The sequence below is a fragment of the Molothrus aeneus genome, chromosome 8 (genome assembly GCF_037042795.1).
Source record: "Molothrus aeneus isolate 106 chromosome 8, BPBGC_Maene_1.0, whole genome shotgun sequence".
Classification (NCBI taxonomy): Eukaryota; Metazoa; Chordata; class Aves; order Passeriformes; family Icteridae; genus Molothrus; species Molothrus aeneus.
The window spans coordinates 2,963,409-2,986,636 of NC_089653.1; the positions used below are offsets into that span (position 1 = coordinate 2,963,409).

Below are 23,228 nucleotides of genomic sequence, written 5' to 3' on the forward strand. Positions count from 1 at the left end.
TGCTGGTCAGATTTTTACTGCATTGAAGAGGGAAGAGGCAAAGAAAAGAAGGAAATCTGAAGGACACAAGAACACAAACCTAACAGACAGCAGCAGGCAGCTCCAGTAAAAGTTATTAACAAGTCCCTGTGATATGGCTGCCTCACTCTTCTCTCCCACAGCCCTGTGTGTCTTCTGCATCTACTTCACAAGTTACTAAGGGGACAAAGCATTTGGCACCTCTCTAATTACAGTGCTAAGGTTTCAGCTAATCTTCCCCAGTTAAATTTTAAGCCAGGATTTAAAGGCATGGGACAAGTAAAACAAATTAATTTTATATAAGTGTGCTGCACTTACATTTACAGTCACCTGCAGCCTGGCCAGGAATGGTGCTAAATGAGACCATGGGGGATTTGAAAAGCTTTACATGCTGTATTAAATGTGGGGTTGCTTTGAGGCATGAGTTCCATCCAAGTGCCACAAAGTTTTGACTCAATCATATGTGCACCAGCAAGAGACCATGGGTATTCTTTTTTTAAAGATTTCCATTTTTGCCTAAGATCAACTTGAGCAACAAATGAGGTCAAAACAAAGTACAGTAAAAGAAAAAAGTGTGGCCAAAGAAGTCAGTGTTGAACATTGGCTACTGGTAAAGGCAAATTTATAGGAAGAAATAATGAGAGAATTATTCAAGCACAACATGAGGAAAGGTAAAATCAAATCAGAACAGGCAGATACCTTTTCAACCTTACACATCCTCTGCACTTCTACCTGTTTAAGCTGCCAGGTTTTCATGTAAGCTCTGCAGAGCAGTCATGTTCTCTTTGTCTTTGCACACTTGTTATCCTGGCAGGGGAAGCAGAAATCCTTCATTTATTAGCTTTCAGACCTTATTAACAAGCCTTAACAAGGAGAGGATCCACTCCATGCCCACGTCTGTCAGCTCCACTCCCTGTGCACAGCATGCAGATGTTAAGCAGCTGAAAGCTGCTCCTTTCCTCTTTGCATTGTGGCACACTGAGATTTTTACAGTTCCACCAGTGCATCCTTTTGCTTTGTGCTCTGACAACCTTACCAAGAAAGCTTCATGCCTGAGCTGTCCCAGAATTTAAATAAAGGAATAATATTGCCTTGGCTTCAAAGCTTATTTACTGTAGCAAATGATGCTTTTGACTATTGTGGCATGGAGCTGAACTGCACTCTTGTTACATAAATGGACTTAAGGGAGCAGGTAGGGTCAGGCTGAAGGGACCACAGTGATTCTTCTGGTGCCACCTCCCTGCTCATGCAGGGACATCCCAGAGCACATGGCACAGGACTGCGTGTGTCCAGATGGTTCTGGAGTATCCCCAATGAGGGAGACTCCACAGCCTCTCTGGGCTATCTGTTCCAGTGCACAGGAGAACAACTTCCTCACGTTCAGGTAGAATTTCCCATGCATCAGTTTCTTTGCCTCGTGTCCAAGTGCTTGGCACCACGGGACAGAGCCAGGTTCCAGCCTCTGGCACCTCCTCCAGGAAGGACAGCACCCTGAAGGGCAGGGGTCATACAGACCTCACAGCTACATCAGAAAGAAGGCTGGGAAAAAGACTTGGACACTTGCACACAATTCCATCCTTCTTTAGAAAGCCTGTCCAGTTTGGTAAGGACAGTTCATAGAAAAGCTGCCCATTGCCTTAATGCTTCCTGACGTTGTTCTCCCTGTCGCTTCCTTAGCTCCGAACTGGATTGGTGCCCAGCCAAAGAAGCCTCCACCAGAAAAGGGGGCAGGGAATGGAACGTGAGTTGGGGAAGTCCGAGTGAGGCAGGAGCTGGTGTGTACTCACCATCAGAGGGCACTACGGTACTGCAATACACCACTCTCACGCTCTGCCAAGGAGACAGCCGCTGATGCACCTGGAAAACACGGGAAAAAGGACAAATGTTCCGAGTCTGGCAGGATCCGGCCCCCGCCATCTCCCGAGCCCCCTCCCCGGTGCCCGCGCCGGGCACTTCCTCCGTCCGCAGGAGCGGCCACAAACCCGGAGCACCTGTCAGGAACAGCCTCTTCCCTTCCCATCTGTCACCCCACAGGGATTCCCCCCGCAGCCAAGTTCACCTCTACACACCTCACTCTCCACACAGGTAGCTGAGAGTCTAGAACAGAACACCTGTGGTTTGTTTTCCTTAATGTGACATGGATTTTTAAATCCACCAGGTCAATCAGTTATAAGAAATCCTTTTAGCTTACTACACAGACACACAGTAGAAATCATAGCAAAGCACAAGTCTTTAAAGGTTAAAAAAGGAAGGTTTTTTTGCATAACTGGATGGATGTTTAGACTTGTGGATTAACAGGGTCATTCTCTTTGGCTGTTTTCCATGCCAACATGACTTTTCTCATGTCCTTACAGAGGGAAGCTGAACTCAGACAATAAACACGCCTGCGCACAGAAGAACAAATTGTTCCAACATAAAAAGCAATAATTGTAATACTGAGCTATAAAAATAAAAAACAACAACAGCCCAACAGGAAGAAAGAACACGAATTGGCTTGCACATTCTGCAAACTTAGCAAGAGACTCATTTGCCCATGAAAATCTACAAACAGAGTGATTTAAAGTTTATTTTTAAGATTCTATTACACTGGTTATACACTAATCCTTCCCCAACACTGAAATGAGAGCTCTGGCACAAAGCAGCCCAACTGTAAACCACAGTAAGGGGTAACACCCAGCTCTCACCTGTCTCTGGTGGTTCATATTTCAGTGGATAGCCTCGGATTTTTTAACAGCTGTTGTCCAATTTGGACATTCCTACAGTCTGGGATACTTTTTCTTTACTGAATGCTAAATCACAGCTGCCAAAGCTACATTTTTATAAAGGTATCTTACAGGGAGGACTTGTTTAAGTAAACTTCTAATGAAGTTTGCAAACAAAACCCAGGTTGCTGATTATTTCTCTGCCAAATTGTCCAGACCTCTGTGTTTCATGAGGTTACCTTTGATAACCTACTTTGAATGGCTTTAATTGCTACTTCCCTTGTCCTCTGAAGCCTGATATCCAAACCAAGGATAGTTTCCACTAATCTTTCTCCAAAGCAGGACCTTTGGCCCTGATGGTCACTGCATTGACAGCTCTAGAAATTCACTGTGACATGTGCTGTATTTATATTTCACTTCTATCCATTTGGACAACAAAAATCAGTCATTTTCAATTTGCCTCCTCTCAACTGCATTTTCAGCTTCCCAGGGTCAAATCAGACAGGAAAATAAGTGGGCACCAAACAGCTGTAACACAAGTGGGAAGCTGAATGCTTCAGCAAAAGTAATGTAAAAAATGTAAAAAACACTTGCATGTTGGGAACCAAAGGGCAAATTTATTTTTTGCAAGTGAAATAACCAAGTCTTCTTGACTCTCTGACAGCATGTGCTGCTGTTGAGCAAGCAGGACAACCCCTTCCATTTGAAAAAACCCAGGTTTTAAACTCAAAACTGAGAAAAACATAGCTACAGTCCCACATGCTGTACAAATCCAGCTCTGTTGTCTTGGCATTACTGTTATATTATTAACAAAGTCAGAAGCTTCAAGGATTATATGTGGTATCACATGCAAATCAATTTTCAGAACCAATTTTTACCTAAGGAGGGGAATTTCAATCCTTCCAAAAATAGCATCAGATACAAAAACAAGTGGGCAGAACTCACTCAGTGAGACACAAGCCCTCCTCAGTCAGAGAGCACTACCCCAAAGACTGTTCTGTTTGTAGACCTGTTTTACCTGATCCCACAGCACAGCTAGCACTGACAGGAGGTTTTACTGCTTCACTCTCCCCCTCTACACAACATCATTCATTCATTTTTCAAACACTGCACGGCAGGACTCTGCTCTTCTACCAGATGTGGATGGCAGCCCAGAAACGCAGTTCTCAGAACGTCCTAAACCCTGCTAAACCCGGCATTATCCTACTGCAAAACAACCACGGAGCTGGAAGATGTTATCAGCTAGCACAGGCAAATGCTTTGCCTTAAGGCTACGAGTATCTGACAGATACAAGCTCACTCCAGAAGCCTCCTGCCCTCAGAAAACAAAACAGGGAAAAGCAAAACAGGTTGAAAAAAGCAGGGCATGTTAGCTGACTCATCAAAAAGCTGAGGTGTCCCCAGACTTAATCCCTTGCACAATTCTTGCACCCCAACATGGGCTGAACCCCTCTGTTTCCTGAACACTCCCCTCCCCAGCAGTGTGTATTTTACAGGAGAGGTGCTGCCAGTGCATTTTACAGGAGAGGTGCTGTTAAAGGACTCGGATCTGTCACTCCTGCAGCTCTGAACTGTGCTGCTGGTGCAATTCCTTACCAACACAAACAGTCTCTACTGGGCAGGAAGGGAAAAGGAGGAACAAATGAGCTCAAAACTGAGCAGAGACCAAGATGTCATGGTTTGTCATCCAGGGTTAGCAAGAACTTATGGAGTCATCCATCCTTTTTATTCCTTTATTCCTGAAGGGAGACTGTTGTTTTAAAACTGAGATGGAGAGAAATGTTTGAACCCATTACCCGATGTCTGCAGTTCAACAGCCTCATACAGGAAGGTGTCAGAAGGCTGAAGCTGGGGCTCAGAGCAGTGCAGGGCACAGAGAGGAACCCATCTCAAACTTTACTGACCAGATCTGCCCACCCCCCTTCAGCAACCAAGTGTGCAATAACTGCACCCAAATTTTAGTCGCTACAGGCTTGTCCAGCCCTCCCAAAAGAAACAATTCTTGGGAGTGTGAAAAGCACCAGGCCAGACCACAAAAGCAAAAAGCTTTAAGCACTAGGATAACTTTCTGGGTCTCACAGGAACACATGCAGGAATTCACATTCCACATCCATCAGATCCTTCATTTCCTGCCTTATCTGCAGTAAGATGCATGCTAAGAGGCTCAGGGTTATGCAGCAGCTGTGCTCCCAAAATGATTAAAGGAGCAAGAGGAAAAAAGTCCCAGTCCTCTACCTAAAACTAATCCTTCCTCCAGGTCTGTATTAGCCAACCCAAAGGCAAAAATAACAGCACCTCCATAGGTCCTAATGCAGCTTTCTCAATACTGCCTGGGTGACAAAGTTAATCAAAGCCTTGCTGAAAAATCAACCTTTTGGCTACTCTGATGGAAAAAGAAGGAGCAGCTCCTGTTCTGTATGTAATTATCAATGATGGAACACTAACAACTTTAGGAGATTGAGTTTCCAAACACTAATTAAAATCAGAAAAGAGGCTGACCAGGAAAAAAACCCATACCCCAAAAATGAAAAAAGGTGAACATCTTACTCTAGAACCCAAGTAAAACATGCTGCTAAGTCATTACCTGGAGCACCAGTGCAGCAAGAACTGCAGAGCTTTTGTGAAAAACAGAGCATTCTCTGCATAAAAGTTTCTTACGACAAGTAAAGGATTTAAGAGCCACATTTGCAAATGCTTCTGGCCCATCTATTTTATAAATTACCAGGGGCCTCCTTTATATGAGGATGATCCAAAGCAGCTCACCTTTTCCAACAAGAAACAGGTATTTTCCCCTCTATCCCAACTTCTGCTGCATGAAACACTGAATGTCTTTCCTGGCTCTAAAAGTGGTTATCTCCTAAAACCTCCAGGCTGGAATCTGAGTGATGAGAATTGCTGTGAGCTTCCCCAGGCAGCCCCAGCAACCCAAGCCACCCACCTCAACCATGCTCCATTTATCTGCCTTGAGCTCATTTCTGCTCCTGTACTCAATCTGTGAGATTTTGGTCTCTCTTAAACAGGATGTTGGAACCCTGGATGCTGAAAATTTTAGACTCTCTGTGCTGACCAACACTGACCCCCAAGAGAACTCCCAAGGCCGTGGAGAAGACTTCCAAAATTGAGTAACAGAATTAAGATTGTGAGTGTGTAGTTTGATTAGAAGTGTGTAATATCACACAGTAGAGAACTTGGAGTTTAAAGCTTTAAAATATAATAATATATATATATATATATATAAAGCTAAGATAAAAGTTTAAAAGCAGTAACTTAGTCCTTCTTCACCTTCTTCTTCATGAGTAGTATTTTGTGATTAGACAGAAAAGTCCACATTAACAAGACATGAGTGATTAGTATTAAGTTAAAAGTAAAAATAATTTGAGTGTCATTTCTTAATTAGACAGTTTTTCCTTAAAAGACCTTGTAGAGATAGATATGAAGCCATTTTTGTAACTTGTTAGTAAAATACTGTAGAACTCACAACTTGTGAGACTATAATATAAATAAAAATAATAAACATCTAAGTCTAAACACAAAATACCATCTCAAATGCTTTCAATCCCAACCAAAACAAAAAAAGAAAATAAAGAATCAACACAGTACCTCGATCCTAAATTATCAAAGTTCCCTTCTGAACTCCTCTTTTCCTTCCCCTTCACACCAGCTGTTGGCAAAGTAAAGGAGACTCAGGGCACAGCCCTGCCCTGACCAGAAACCTGCTTGTCTGAGGGATGTGATGTGTGACTTCCCAACACAGCCAGTGGTTTTGCACCAGCACATAAGCTGTGCCTGGATTGAAGTACATTGAGCTGTGAGGGATTGACTGGGGCCAGCTGCCCAGCCAGCTGCTCCCAAGCTCCTTGGGAACAGGACAGGGTAACAGGATCAAGGCAGGGAGATCCGTCACCACTGCTCACTGGCTTAGCAGACTGGACTAAGGGAAAGTTGATTTACTGCCAGTTAAAGTAGATAATATCAAGAACCAGTCTGAAATTAACACTTTGCCCCTAACCCAACCCTTTATCCAGGATCCAAGTCTGCCCAGAAACCCTTTAGGCACTGCACACTGAGATCCCTCATCCCCTGGGTACTCCACAGAGACTCCTCAGCCCCAAACACCCCACAGAGATCAGAGACTCTTCAGCCTCAGACACCTCTCAGCCTCCTGAGACACCCCACAGATATCAGAGAGACCCTCAGCACCAGACACCCCACAGATATCAGAGAGACCCTCAGCCCCATGACACCCCACAGATATCAGAGAGACCCTCAGCCCCATGACACCCCACAGAAATCAGAGACCCCCTCAGCCCCATGACACCCCACAGATATCAGAGAGACCCTCAGCACCAGACACCCCACAGATATGAGAGAGACCCCCTCAGCACCAGACACCCCACAGATATGAGAGAGACCCCCTCAGCCCCATGACACCCCACAGATATCAGAGACCCCCTCAGCCCCATGACACCCCACAGAAATCAGAGACCCCCTCAGCCCCATGACACCCCACATACACCCCACAGATATCAGAGAGACCCCCTCAGCACCAGACACCCCACAGAAATCAGAGACCCCCCTCAGCACCAGACACCGCAGAGATATCAGAGAGACCCCCTCAGCACCAGACACCCCACAGAAATCAGAGACCCCCTCAGCCCCATGACACCCCACAGATATCAGAGAGACCCCCTCAGCACCAGACACCCCACAGAAATCAGAGAGACCCTCAGTCCCATGACACCCCACAGAAATCAGAGACCCCCTCAGCCCCATGACACCCCACAGAAATCAGAGACCCCCTCAGCCCCATGACACCCCACAGATATCAGAGACCCCCCTCAGCACCAGACACCCCACAGAAATCAGAGACCCCCTCAGCCCTGTGACACCCTACAGATATCAGAGACGCCCTCAGCACCAGACACCCCACAGATATCATAGATCCTCCTCAGCCCCATGACACCCCACAGATATCATAGATCCTCCTCAGCCCCATGACACCCCACAGAAATCAGAGACCCCCTCAGCCCCATGACACCCCACAGATATCAGATCCCACTCAGCCCCATGACACCCCACAGATATCAGATCCCACTCAGCCCCATGACACCCCACAGATATCAGATCCCACTCAGCCCCATGACACCCCACAGATATCAGATCCCACTCAGCCCCATGACACCCCACAGATATCAGATCCCATTCAGCCCCATGACACCCCACAGATATCAGATCCCATTCAGCCTCATGACACCCCAGCCCTCACAGAGACCCCTCAGGCCCAGCCACCCCACACAGCCCCCTCAGAGACCCCTCCCAGCCCCAGGCCCCCCAGAGTGACCATCAAACCAGTTTGCCAATAAAACCCCTCACAAAGGAGCCAGCGTGGGGCTCTGAGCACTCACAGGACCTTGGCAGTCAGCAGCAGTCAGTCCCTCACTGAGGGCTCTGAGGGCAGAGGGTGACCAGGGGAAGATGGCGGCGCCTCGTGAGGGACCCGCCTGCTGCCAGTGCCAACCTCACCTAATTCCTGCTAATTCCTCCTCAGCGTCCTCCCTGCCTTCCTCAGACACCTCCAAAGGGACCAAAACAGGCCTGTCTGCCACTGGAGATGTCTGCCTGCACCCCTCACACCCTTCTTTTCTTTCTGAGGTGCCTGGACACCACTGCCCAACTTCCGGGATCCCTCTTTAAGAGAAAAAAAAAAACAAAAAAACCCCCAAAAAAAAGTCAATCTTCCTTTGAAATTGAGCCCAACTTTACCAGGGATTTTCAGCCCTGTATGGAAGATGTTCTCCAGCTTCTCACTGTGGTCTCTGGATACATTCACACAGCCAATACAGCGTGTAGTATTTCCCACAAGAAATACCCTGGGCTGCTGTTTGGGAGTCTGGGATGTGATAGAACAGCCCCTGCTCCTACAGGGTACAGCTCACACTGCATCCATGCAAACCCCCAGGGATCTGCCTGGAGAGGGAATGCCCCTGTACCCAAGAGCTGCGCCCTGGCAGTGACAGAAACAAGCCAAACACTTCTGAGCACAATTTTCTCTAAGTCCAAACTGCTGCCTTTTTCAACCATACAGCTCATCTCCCAGGACCCAAACAACACTTGTCTGATTAAATCCCACTGGCTTGAACTGGTTCCTCTCTCTCTCTTTGACAGCACGCCCTTGCTCCATCCCACTCAAGAGGTCAGATTTTGCACCAAAAAGAACATTTTGCGCCCACTGCCCCCACAGGGCAGCGCTTCATGCGGATGGAAGGTCAAGCAAACAAGAACCCGTCTGAACTGCAGTGCTATTCTTCGTGGATTCTTTCTTCTGTGTTTTAAAATCAGGCTGTAGACAGACACAAAAAAAAGGCAATGCCAGCAAGATGTGGGAAGTGTTATTCCTTACATTTGGAAGCACTTTGTATGACCTACGCGTTAGCAAATGATCTTCATTTGCCTCAGTTCTCGTTCCTGCCTGAATTTTCTCTTCTTCCAGCATTAGTACAAAGCTCTAGCACATCTGCTAGGAAGGGAACATAAACAGGAGGTGAGCTATAAATACTCCTTTCTCATCCTGCTTCCTTTGCCCATCTGCCTTAAAAGAAGCAGGTAATCCACAGTGTCCAGGAAGAGGAGGGGGTAGGAGGAAAGAGAGTAATTCTCTGCAGAAAAGGGAAAAAGCAGGGATGAAGTAACTGTTCCTCATCCTTCACTGTGCCCTTCTCACAGGCATTACTGCTGCTCTGGAGATACTGAAATGAGGAGTTGCAGCAGGAACTGTTGTTGAGCAGGAACATCTCTGCTCAACAACAGCTGATGGGTTTGATTGAGCCTCTGGGAGACAAGAGAAGGAAGAGGAGGTAATAAAAGGGAAGAAAGTTAAGCTGACATCTTAAGCACATCAGCCAGGCAGAATCTTTTGCTTTGAACAGGTGCTTCCTTTGCCACCATCCACATCACTTCTCCCTTAACTAAAAACCAAATCTAAACCCCAAACCGAAAATTCTCTCGGTCTGTATTCTTAATTTTATTGCAAGTGCCAACAATTTACAGAGAAATACCAATTCCTAACTTAAGGCAGATGATAGGCACACTCCTTCTTTCACCCAACCTTCACACTGAACTTCCTACCTCTGGCAGACAACACAAAACAGGGCTGGAACTTCTCCCTGACAGTTTGTGATGCCAGATCACAGTTTCACCATGAAAATATTTTTGCGTTACTGGAGCAGGATGGTTTGGATTCCAGTTCTTTAATATAATCCTCATGGTTACTGGGAAAAAAAAAAAAAAAAAGTGGAAAATTTTAAATTCCTTTGAATCCTGAAGGCTTGAAACATAGAACTCAAACAAAACACTAGGATGCATTTAAACCTCTGTCAGCTTTGAAACCTGAGAGCTAAACTCCTTTCCCTAATTTCCAGATTCATCACTTAAATCTTACTGAAAAGGTTTATAACTCTCTTCTCAAAATCAAGGGGGCTGTCAACCACTGTTTAAAAAAGGTTTGAAGAACTCAGTGAGTTCTGAGCTCACTAATTTCAGGGATTTTGTCTCTCTCAGCCACCCACAGCTGAAAAGTGCATAACCAAGAGAGAAGGCATCAGATGGATTCCCCTCAGCCATTACCCCAGGGCACCTCAGCTGTTGTTTTGTTGTTTGGTTTCTTTGATTTTTTTTCCTCTAGCACTTACCAACCCCATTAGGCAACTCCTTTAACCTCTGTTAGAACCAGTTTGAAACAAGAGCTCTTGTCCCTCTTCTCCCAGTGCAAAAAGAGTTTCCCAGTGAGGAAACAGCACCTCACTGACATCCCTGCACTCCCAGCACCAAGAATGAAACAATGAGCAGAGTTACACAGTGAGATTCCCACAAGTGCAAGGGAATTCCTTCTGCCTGGTTTGTGCTGGGGAGCAGCCAACTCCCACTGGTTTTCCAGGGAAATAAACTCAGAAAGGAGGGAACCTTGCTGGTGGAAAGGCACAGCAGGCTCGTGCAGGCTTCGGAGTCAGAGCCAGCACATGCACAGCTTGGGAGGATCTGCACAGCCTCAAATATGGAGAGGTGCAACATCCTGCAAGCCACAGCACATCCCACTGCTGGGGGAGTCCTACAGCATCAACTCCCTGCAGGAAAGCACAACACAAAACAATCTCATCTCTCTGGCTAACTTTACACCTGGCTTTGGTCAAAAAGGTGGTGGAACAGAAAGGTAAGTACTCTGAGACAGCAAGAGGCTGTACCCACAAAAGCACATCCAGTGGTTCCTTCTCTGGGATTATGAGCCTTACAGGGTGAGCCTAGAGGCCAAACTCACTTTAGGATTGAATCCTTTATGAGGCACTTAGCAGGGAAGTTTAGGAGTGCTGCCCAAAAGTGCCAGACAAGCTTTATAGATATTCTGATTCTCATAAGTTCAGTCGCAAAGCAAAAACCTAAGTTTGGCTACAAATACCTGCAGCCAATTCACACTGGCCAGGTTTATTCTGGAGGAAATATCAAAGTGTAGGATGTTCAACTTGGCATTCTTCCCTGCTTTCTAAAATCAGTTTGCAGCAGTTTACCACCAGGTGAGATTAGTACAGTAAAAATCAATCCTTTTGCTAGTCCCACACACATCTCATGAAGCCCTGGAAGAATCCTCCAGTTGATTAAGGGTAAATGCCTGACATTCTCCCCCTGGATATGCTGCTTGCTGTAAGGATTGTTACTGTGCAACTCTGGCTTCTAAATCCCTCATGCACCCTGGCAAGACTTGAGCAACAGAAGGAAACGAAAAAAATTCCGATAAAAATATATGAATGTTTAAAGCCATTAAAGAACTCCATTTCATTGTGCTACCAGACCACAGATCAAGGATACTTACACGCAAACTTAATATCCCTATATGTTAATGTTTAATGTGCTTTGGTTAACGATGCACTTGTACTTATTTTGCAGGATTGCCCTCCTCCTGTGCCCTGAGAGAGGAGATGGTGCAATGCTCACCTCCTGTGTGCCATAGGTACGTGCCTGGAGAGGCAGCTTGGCAGAAGTTAAAGCAGGAGTGAAAGGCAGTGCTCTGCAGTGGCAGATCTTTATTGACACACCAACAACGTGCAGGAAGAACACAAACACGTTAATTGTCAACCTGATGCTTAACTAGTGTGTTCAATTCAGTCCCCAAGGTTTCCCAGTTCAGCTGTTCCCTGCTCATCTCACCTGGTCTGTTTGGGAGAGGAGGAGGTCACAGAGTCACAGAATCCTGGAATGCTTTGGGTGGGAAGGAACCTTAAAGATCATCTCATTCCAGCCTCTCTTCCCATGGGCAGAAACTCCTTCCAGTAGACCTAATTGCTTCAAGCCCTGCCCAACCTGGCCTTGGACACCTCCAGGGATCCAGGGACAGCCACAGCTTCTCTGGGCACCCTGTGCCAGGACCTCCCCACCCTCCCAGGGATGAATTTCTTCCTAACATCCCCTCTAACCCTGCCCTCTGGCAGTTTAAAGCCATTTGCCCCGTAAATAGTCTCTCTTTTTGTAGGTTCCCTTCACACACTGGAAAGCCACAATTAGGTTACCCCAAAGCTTCTCTTCCCCAGGCTGAGCAATCCCAATTCTCCCAGCCTGAACAATCCCAATTCTCCCAGCCTTTCCTCACAGCAGAGGTGTTCCATCTCCCTAACCATAAGACAGTAGGGTTGACCCCCTCTGTACAGCACAGGCATCACCCACAGGGTATCCTGCAGCATTCTGTGCATGGTTTCAGAAACACAAACTTGCTCCTGGCTCCTGTGGAGCAGGAAAAGCTTTTATCACCTGTGGGACTGCTCCCCACTGCCCAGCCTTGGCAGCAGGTGGGGCTGACTGGAACACTCACTGCTTCATCACTGGTCATAAGCAGGAGGCCCAGAGATCAAAAGGTTTTTGTTTAATTGACCATTGATTAAGGGAATGACTGCAACAGCATCTCCTAATAGCCCAGAGCTATTCATCTGAGCACCTCCTGCATGGCACTGCTGTGCTGCAAATCTAAATGGGATTAGGCTCAAATGCAGGGAAGCACAACAGAGGCACAGACAGATGAAGTTTGAGGAAAGCTGGAAAGTGAAGTCAATCCCTTCATCCAGCAGCCAGTGGCACCCTCAAAGCTCAGTCCCACCCATCACTCCTCCAGGCTGAGCCTGTGGGGATGAGAGGCTGGATGCCCTCGGGAAGGGCTGCTGCTGCCCTGGAGGTGCCACCACAGTGCCCGTGGCCAGGCCACCGTCAGCACCAATGCACCCTGTCCCCTCCCAAACCTCCCTCCTCTGTCCTGGCAAAACCACTCAAAACAGGGTTTATGGACACACACTGTGCACAAACCCACCTCTAGTTTATATAATGATTAAGTCCAGGCATCCAAGTTAAAATCACTGAAGAATCTTAAAGAAAAACAGACCTATGACTTCCCCTAACTTATGAAGTTAACCACTGCCAGGATGTGTGATAAACCAGGATTACCCAAACATTTCTTTCTACCTCTTTGTTTAAAAATACTGTTTTCTATAAATTTTCTATCCCCCAGATCACAAGGCTTGTTTTAGTAGGATTTTAATTGAAATTTTTCAAATTGTATTTTTACTTTGTTTTAAAAGCACAGAACATATAATATACTGCGTTTATATCACTACCTACAGTTTTTTTCCTCATGGAAGTTGTTGCAGCTTCATCCACAGAATAAAAGACAAGGAGGATCCAACACCAAACAAAACCATTTTCAACAGCCAGTCCCAAAAATTGATTTGAACTACTTGCCCAATTATAAGCTGCAAACCACACATCAGAGATGCACATGTTGCAAAGGGTTTGCAGTTCTCACTTCTTTCCTATATGAAGGCTGAGGATTAACTCATATTAAGAGAGATTGAGAAGCCTTGGAAATGAACCACTAGGAAAAAAATTACTAGGAAAATGAACATTTTTCTAGTTATTAAGGCCATTTAAGAATGAACAGACCTGGGAAAAGAGATTATCCTGAGGGAGAGGGATTTGTAATGGAAAGTAACAGGAGATCTTTGGCTTGATCACTTCCTTAAAGCTTTTCCAAATCAATTAAACTGGGTTTAATATACTGTGATAGGTGTTCAGTGGTCTAGAAGAAGGCAATTTACAATTTGGCTCTGAGTTATACAAGCTGTCAGAGACACCTTTACAGTTTGTATTTTCATTGACAGTCTCAGTTAGTTAATGAGAATTGAACCATTCTTCTCTGGAAAATTAAATATACACACAAAACAGAGCAAAAAAAAGCCTCTGTGGAGAAGCCACGAAGCGACAGGCATCAAGGTAAGGACTTCAAAACATACTTCAAAACATATGCTCTCCATCCAAGAGGAGAGGCTGGCTCAGCTCACACAGAATCAGACACTCTCCATAGTTCCTTTCCAAGAACCTTTTTAATGCTTTCTCACTGCACGGAATAGCCCTGGGAAGCAGGACTTTTCCTTTGATCCAATGCTAATTATGACTTAAAGCTCTTTCAGCTGTGAATCCCAGGTTTCTGCTCCTCTGTGGAGATAGATTCAGAGAGAATCACAGAATCCCAGAGCAGCTTGGGTTGGAAGGACCTTTAAAGCCCATCTCATTCCAACTCCCTGCCATGGGGGCAGGGACACCTATCACAGACCAGGCTGCTCCAAGCTCCATCCAGATTGGGCTTGCATACTTCCAGGGACAGCCACAACTTTTCTGGGCAACTTGTGAGGGCCCTCCCCACCCTCACAGGGAAGAATTTCTTCCCAGCATCCCATCTAACCCTGCCTTCTGGCAGTCTGAACCCACTCCCTCTTGTCCTGTCACTACCTGCGCATACAAAAGCCCCTCTCTCCCCTTTGTTTTTAAAATTATTTTGGCTGGTTTGGGTGAACAAACAATGGGGAGAGCACATTTCCCCAGCTGATGTGCTGGTAGGACTCTGCCTGGTTTTCTAAGTCTGTGAAATCTGCTGGGTTCACAGCTCTGCAGCCTGATAAAAAACCATCCCTAAAATCATCCCCAAAATAGGCATCAGCAACTCAAAAAGTCCAGACATAAAGGAAGAGAGATTCAGGGCTGGGCCTCCATTACAATCTGTTTCTTTCATCCCTCCCTGCTTACACTACTTTGCTGATGGGTGGTGGGATCAAAACAACTTGTAAGTGAGCCACAACTAGCTGCCACAGCTGCTGGTCACAATTCTTTCCAAGGGGCTCTGCTGAAAGCTTGCACAGCCAAACACTCACGTGAGACATCAAAAGAACATCCCTCTTTCACACCGGGGCTTTTTGGGGGGGGTTTTAGTGTAGGACAAAGCTTATTGCTCAAATCAGACAGAAAGCAACAAGGTGATGAGTTTAGGTATGAGGCCCAGGCATTTCCAAGCAGAGTTTATCCTTTTGGGGAGCAGGAGGCCCAATGGGCTCTGGAACTGCCTGGGAGAGCTGAAACCTTGCGTGCTTTCCCAGCACAGCACTGAAAACGCATTAGCCCTTGAGAAAGCATTAAGAGAAGCACTAAAATAGCTGGAGGAGGAGTATAAGTGGCTGTCCAGACAAATACTAGGAGAATCCATAAAGAGCTCTGGAGGCAAAAAAAAAATCCTCAGTAGGAAAGCAGACCACTGCTGCAGACACGCAAACCAGGAACACTTACATCAAGTTCAGACTAAATATCAAAGATCACTCATTTCTGAAGGGGAACAGTCACAATGGAAACTAAAAACATGCACAAAGCACAGCTGGGAAAGCAGCAGCTAGATGAGCACAGAGCAGGGAAACAGGAGGAACACAGGTCACAGCCTTGCTACAGCGCTGCAGGACACTGCACCAGCTGCAATCAGATTTGCTCAGGAGTGCAAGAGCCCAGCAAATCCACTCAGGCAGAGCACATCCCACATGGATTGCCTACAGACAAGCACCATTTCTGCAGTGACATTCCCAATGACCCTGTGCCATCTCCAATGAGGAGGCTGTACAGCAAACAACCCCCTCCCCAAATCTGATCTTGCCCTTTCACACAGGGTACTTGAGTATTTTCAAGCCAGTTTGAAAAGGCCAAAGTCTCCTCTCTACACTGTGTTCCTGTAATTCAAGGATATCACTATAAACTTGGGAAAACAATTCAGGCAAAGTTACAACTGCAAGAGTTTGAATACAGCCTGGGAATCGCACTTGAATGGTGGGTGACTGGCACACCCTTCTCCTCTGGGGATAAATTTCTTTTCCACATTAGGAACCCAGAAAGATTCATTCCAATATGCCTGCAGGCAAGAGGAGCAGAATTAATTTAAGTTCAGCTGAGTTTTTTTTCTGGCATTGAGAGGTTCTCAGCAGGCAAATGCTAACAAGGCATTTATGAAGTTATGCTGTAGCAGGGGGAAAGCTTTGGCCTGTCCCAGCCTTTTTGAACAAGGTCATCACTAAGTTGTCACAAGGGGCTTGGCCACCAAATGCCTCAGAAACACAGTATTTCAATGTTTAAACAGTAACAAAGAGAGACATTAACAGTTTCACAGTCTAGAACAGAGTCTGTGTGGTCCTCGGCTTGCAAACATTTGTGAGACCTGCTCTATTTCCCAGCTCTTATTTGTTATTAATATTTACAGTATGTTTAACAACACAGTAGCCAGTCTGACAGACTAACAGACGTAGTAAATAAGTCAGAACAGCAATAACTGCTGTTCTCACCTTTTGTAGAGAGGGAAGATGGAATTAAATCCAGTAAAACTTTAAGTGTCATGAATTTGACACCATGACTCTCTGGATTACCAAAACCTCCACCCTTGAGAACACTGAAAAATTCAGAAGCATCATCGCCCAGACCACTGAGCAGCCATCACTCCTTTGGTTTTGCAGGCTGGTGAGAAATGCGTTGGCAAGTTTGCAGGAGAGCGTGTGGCAGCTCAGGGGATGGATGACGTCTGGCAGAGGGAACTTGCTCATGCACATTTATTATTAATCAATATCAAACTCCTTTTTTGGAATTCTGCATCTTCCAGACACAAAGTCCCGCCTAAGGAAGATTAAATACCTGTTTTCTCTGAAAAAAGCAACTTCTAGCAAAGCATCTTGTAAAAGTCACTCCTCTTACCCAAGCGTTGGGTCCAAAATTTCCCTGGACAGAGATGCAGCTCCTCTGATGTTTAAAAACCCCAACACCCTGCAGAAATCCCAGTAGGACACAGGAGCACTCTTGTCCCTGCTGGCTGAATGCCATGGGCATGCAAAGCCAGCTCCACCTCAGGCTGGGGTGCTGCTCACTTGCTGATCCCCACTAAGGGTTCCTCAAGGATGTAGAGCCACCTTGTACCCTCCTGGGCACCAGGAGGTTACAGAAAGGGGCTGTAAAACTGCCCCCCTACTCCCCTTTATCAGCCCTGCACAGAACCACTGACACCTCTGACACATCTTAGCTGGGTAAGAAAAACCAGGACTTGTGGACCTTGCATAAATGGAATTTACTAAGATAAATAGAAATAAGGCCTGCACAGTCCCAAATAGATTTCATTAAGCTTTCCCCACACTATTTACAGCCCAGCAAGAGGCTTAAAAATGCTCATTCTGATCTGGCTAGAGGTCTAGCTCCAGCTCACACAAGGGTCAGGCTCTCCTTAATGGAGTGACACGAACTTCTTTTGGTGCCCCAAACCTTCCCAGAACTGCATTTCAATGCAAACTCTTTCCCTGCTTCCCTCCTCTTCCCACGAGCCAGGATTTCTTTGATTCTCAGTCTAATTAGGAGATAATTTTAACTCTGTCACTGGTTTGATTGCACTGGTGCTTAATGACACTATTAGGCAAATCATTGCTGACATGTGGCATCTTTTCCATCTGACAGAGACACGCTCAGTGGGGAGGATGGGGGGAGACTCCAGAGAAACAAGCCCTGCCAGACCTTAGATTGAACAGGCTACAGCTGTTGAAGCACTGCCTGGGCCACCATCTCCACTTTATCATGAACAACAGGGGCAAGACAAGCAGCTGTACCTGCAGTCCAGCCTGCCTGGCATCTCACATCCAAGGTCACCTGTGAAGGACAATGGGCCAGCTGGATCCTGGAACCACCACTGAGGAACCTGAGCAGCACAGGAGCTGCAGCAGCCAAGCAGACAACCAACCAATCTTCTGTACTTGAACACCAACTGTGCAGGACCCTTCCTGCTCCATTTCTGCAGGCTCTGAGACTGCCTGTGGCACATTCTGGCAAAGGGCAGTGGAGCCCATCAGCTCCAACTTGGAAATGCTGCTTTACAAGCTTTCTGTTCCAGGGGAAAACACAGCAGGTCCAGTCACTGGCTGCTGCCTGAGAGGCTCCCGTGCCTCACTCAGGTCCATTGAGAGCAGGCTCCTTCAAATGAACAGTAAGTTAGACAGAACAAGGAGCTTTTCAAAACCCACACACAGCTGGCTAAGTTCTATGAAGGGAGTGTTTCCCACCTTGTGTTTCCTTCAAGGATCCCAACTGAAGTACACAAGCAAACAGTAAGACGTCATTTAACAACTCAGTGTGCCTAAACTGATTGTTAGGGCATCAGTGAGTCATTAATGCCAAGTTCCAACAGCTGCTTTCTCCTTCTAGGAAAGCCTTCTGTCCCCCCCACACGAATATGCATGGAGGAACCATTCTGCAAGGCTGTGCCACCAAAGCCTCGTGCAGCAGCAGCCCCAGCTGCTGACTTTGCCAGCTACCCCTGCCCAGCAGCTGCTCCAGCAACACATCCCCTCCACACCCCGTCTCTGAAGCACCAAGTTCTTGTGCCCTGCTGGAGGGAGGATGAAAGGCAGGTCCAGATTGCACAGCAGTGATTTACAGCCACAGCCAGAGGCTTTCTGCAGTCCAGCCCCCGACTGAAACACATCTGCAAGCAGTGTTACTGTCTTCTGAAGTTTCTTGTGAACAGCAGAATGTATTAAGTGTCTACACCAGCTCACTCAAGGAGATGAGTGATGAGCTGCCTTTGTCTGCTCCTTGGGAACAGCAGGAAAAGGCTGAGGTAATAGAGGAGGCTTTAACTGGTTGCCAGTGTTTGCTCCTCACAGAAAATACATTTCACAAGTCCTTTGGGTGACTGGCACCTTTGCATCTCCTCTCCATGTGCTACAGCACCTGGGAGCAAGTGGAGTCTGAGACCAAGCAAAGATGTTCCAGATTGCTTAAAACAGATCCCACATGATAGAAATGGCTCAAGTACTATCACAGTGAATGTTTCTTATTCTATTTTACCACATTACAAGGGAAAAACCCCTCCAAGGTCTCTTGCAAATCAATCCTGGGAATCCATTTTTCCTGCTATTCACCATGGTAGCTGAGTTTACAGTCCCTGGGCATGGAGAAGCAGCCAACCTGGGACAGCTGGACAACAAAACAGAATTCCAGATGGGCTTTTAAAGGTCTCCTTTACTGACTTGATCTTAAACTACAGCACAGTCTGCCAGTGCTTTGCTGCTCACTGCAGCAGCTCTTTTCCCTTGATGTGCCAAGAAAAGTCCCCGGTGCTTCACAGGGGACACAGAGAGATCATCTCCATGAAGCCACCAGGGCCACCTTAGCAGGGACCACCACAGCCAAGGGACAGCTGTACCAACAGGAGAGGGCACACAGAGTCACTGGCTGGTTTCAGGGCTGCTGCTGACAGCACCTATGATTTGTGTCATTACAACAACATTTCTGAAGCCATCAGCTGGTAGCAGCTTACCAGTTATCAACAGCAGCAGGATGGAGAGCAAATCCATGAGCTATCAATGGCACTACCCAGAAAGTCTGTGAATATTCATGTCACTAAAACACAAATGAATTATTAATTTATTTTGTTTTACTATGAAAGAAAAAATAGCGGCTTCAAGTAACCCCAAAGCTTTACAAATGTTAGCACACCAAAACAACCAAACCCAAAGGTGACCAAGAGAACTGTTTCACTCCATTGTTCTGGACCAGTGCATTTGTACTTCCTATTTTCCCCTCCTTAAGGAGACCACCATCCAGTTCACTGTAGGGAACAAGCAACTCCATACTCATGCCTCAGGTGTAGCTTTTATATATTTCAGATTCTCTGCTGCTTTAGTGTGTGGGTCTGAGCTTCACATTGAGGGATGCTGAGCTCTGTGCACAGAGCAGGGAGACAAAACAATTCCTGCTCCAGCTGGGCACCAAGGACAAATGATCCAAATCTCAGCCCCAAGAGCACAAACAATATGGGCTGGAGAGAGAAAAACAAGGATGGGACTGCATGGGCTGGGGCTGGAATGGGACAATGAACTGCAAGATGCAAATGGAGCAGAACTGATCAAAGTGACAGACCCCGTGACTGTTCATCCATTTTGTGACCATTTTGGTTCATCTTGGGTGCAGCCCTGGCTGGGCTCTTGTGCTGCCCAAGGTGGATCCATGCAGGAGATCCTTTTAATAAATCCCTGCTTTATTCTTTAACTCTGGCCACTGTTCTAGCTCAGCCTTCCCAAGGCATCACCACAGTGGAGTAGAAGTCACACACACACAACACAAAGCAGACTTTATTCCAACAGCTGACAGATATTTCAGACTGCAGTTTTCCAAAACTTTTTCTCTTTTTTTTTTTTTCTTAAACCCAGCTTGGAAACAACCAGCAAAGGCTCCAGTAGGAATTAAAGCAACTTTTATAACCCATGTGGCATGCACACCTGACACACACAGGTGTCCACAGCTGGAGCCACACTGCCAACGTGGACAACAGGCACACCAGTGACCAACATGAAACATGGGTAACTGAACTTTCACATCAGCAACCCATTTTTGGCCCAAATAAAACAGTGACAAGCACTGTCAAAGCACCCACATGTGTCTCTGAGCACAGGCAGCACAGTGGAAGAGGCTCAGCTCCCACTAGGCTCTAAAAGTCAAAATGTAATGAGCAAGTCTGTCTTGAACTGACTAATAGAGCAGAGTCACGTGGATTTATTAAGAATATTTCTTCAGAGCAATCCTAAAATGCAATGGATGCATGCTTGGGCAATGCTACAGACCAGGCAAGCTCTCAGGTTGCACCTGCAGCTGTTTCCTCAGCTGTCATCAGCCAACTGGGAATTCCTCACCCACACCAGAGACTGCCCTGGCCAGGTCCCCCCACCACACTCCTGACCTCAGCATCTTCCAAACACAGTTCATGGCACCACATAGAGCACATCCCTGCTAGAGGATGCACATCAGGCACTCCTCCATCCTCCCCCATCATCATCTTTCCAGAGGAAAATAAAGAAGCTAAATCTTGCTCTTTATAATTGTGAAAGAGTTACAGGGTTAAAATGAAAAGTTGTGACAAAGACTACCAATTTGGGCTTAAAATCTGAGTGAAGCATGCCTCTGCTAGTGCCCAGCTTAAAGAATAACACATTTAAGAACTGCATAGGGGAAAAAACTGCATTCCTGGGAGAGAAAGAAGAAATGGCTCAGCTGTAGTTCTCAGGAGCAAACTCACAGGTTCTCAGGGAACTCAGAAGCAGATTCACACCACCAGATTTGGCAGCAGAAAGTGAATACAAGAGATGAGGATGAAACTGAATGCCAAATGGAATTTTCTGTTACTAAATGCCATGTGCAGACTTGTAACCTGTTTGTGTATGACCCTGAGATACTCACTTGACCCTTAGCACACCTCACGTCTCAGGATTTTTTAATGCATCACAAAAAGGTGTCAGCCCCATTCCCTTACCCAGAGCACATGTGCAGCAATGGGACCCAGAACCCATCCTCTGGGAGCAGGCAGTGGAGCACAAGTGAGCCTTCAGCATCCCTCTTCCACTGGCACATCTGCACATTGCTCAGGGAAACCTCCCTTCCCCAGTTATTTTATTCATATTGCATTCTCCTCTCCCCAGACACCAGCTGTATTTTAAGTTTTTACAACTGCAAGACAGATTTCCCAGGGGAAGGAGGGCAATGCCTGTCCCAAGTCTGCAGTCACTGGACTGCACTGTGCTGTGGCCAGCCCAGTGTATCTCACCCCAGTACTGAGCTCTGGGTGCTCCTGACAGCTTCCCTAACACCCACCCTTCTCCAGGTATCCTTGTTCCCTGCCATTTCAGCACTCCTTGCTCTTTATCACAACCTAGGGAAACTTCCACAGCCGTTTCCTTACAGCACCAAGGCCAGGAAAAACATTTTACTGAACTGTGTGACCTTCAGCAGCTTCTTGGCTCGCAGCTCACAAGAAAAGTTATCACTGGCTCATACAAAAATCCCTAATGCAGTTAAAGTATTTCTGGCAGAGAAACAATAAAAAAGTAAAGTGTTTCAAATGCCTGGCTAAATTTGCTACAATAGATGAGAAAAGGGCTTTCTAAGCAAGTTTATCCATGAGATCACCTCTCTGTGGTGTACAGCAACAGCTTGATTAATCACAAAACTATTTGCAAGGACTTGCCAAAAAGAGAGGAATAACAGAACAGACCCTGCAGAACAGCTCCCCAACACAGGCAACACACACATTCCTCATCCTTCTGCATGAGGAGCTGCTCAAGACTGAGCTCTGAACTGAAAACTGGTTTTTCTTTCTATTTAAAGGAACTAATGATGCAAACTGGCTGTGTCCTTTCTCAAGTGGTTGCTGCTTTATTCACTAGAGCCCTCTGTTTGCACAGCACTTAAATAGTGATTCAGTTCTTTCTAATGGAAGATTTCATGTAGAAAATAACCAAAAGAGGTAATTCAGGTACACAGTGAGTGATTTACCCACATACCTCCACACAGGCAGCACTCTTCCTCCAGTCAATAAACTTTACTCCTCCTTGGGAAGGATTTGACACAGACATCAAGCACAAATCGATTGCCCAGCTCAAATTGGGAAGCACACAGCTCAAAACACACTCTCAGCTCCAAATCACCATTTTTATTTCTGTTGTGACCCCTGCAAAAGAGGCTTCCCTTTTATCCTAAGGGTGAGTTCCCAGTGCTACCAGCTCTTGCTGGATTCCCCAAAACTCCTCCTACCCCACTCAGCCCCACTGTCAGGACACCCATTTCAGTCAAACCCTCCAATATCTCAGTTCTACTGCCAAAAAGCAGAATCTATAACTTCTGGTATTCAATAGCCTTAAAGTATCAAAGTGTAGATGAGTCATCAGGGCAAGATTAAAAGGAACTGGGTTTTTAATATTGCCAGTAAAGGGAAAAAAAAAAAAAAGGTGGTTTGGGGAAGAGACAACTTATAGTCTTCAAATATGAGTCTCTTTTGGTGAGGTCTGCCCTCAAATGGATGGTGTCAGTCTGATGCATCAGTGCATGAGAGATCAATGCAATCCTAAACTTTGTGTCTTCAAGAAGTTATTTTCCAAATCTGCCTGGGAATTGTTTAAGCATTACACAGGCTGAAAAAAGAATAAATCAAGCCTAACTATTGGAAACACAAGTAATTCATCTGGCAAGCTGAGAACAGAGACAACGGACCATGAATAATTCAAGAGGGGTAAGATCCAAAATATTCCTTTTGGTCTATTACCTGCAGCCTGAAGTGGTGCTAAAACACTTGATTAAATTGGAGAGCAA

General features: G+C 46.1%; 1 protein-coding gene across 1 annotated transcript in view; it reads right to left on the reverse strand.

Annotated features, from left to right (window-relative positions):
• The window catches only part of MCU (mitochondrial calcium uniporter), an 88,543-nt gene that overhangs the window by 10,807 nt on the left and 54,508 nt on the right, over window positions 1-23,228 (reverse strand). The window contains exon 2 of the mRNA XM_066554315.1: window positions 1,806-1,875. Coding sequence (XP_066410412.1) covers window positions 1,806-1,875 — 70 coding nt within the window. The remainder of the gene's footprint in view (window positions 1-1,805; window positions 1,876-23,228) is intronic.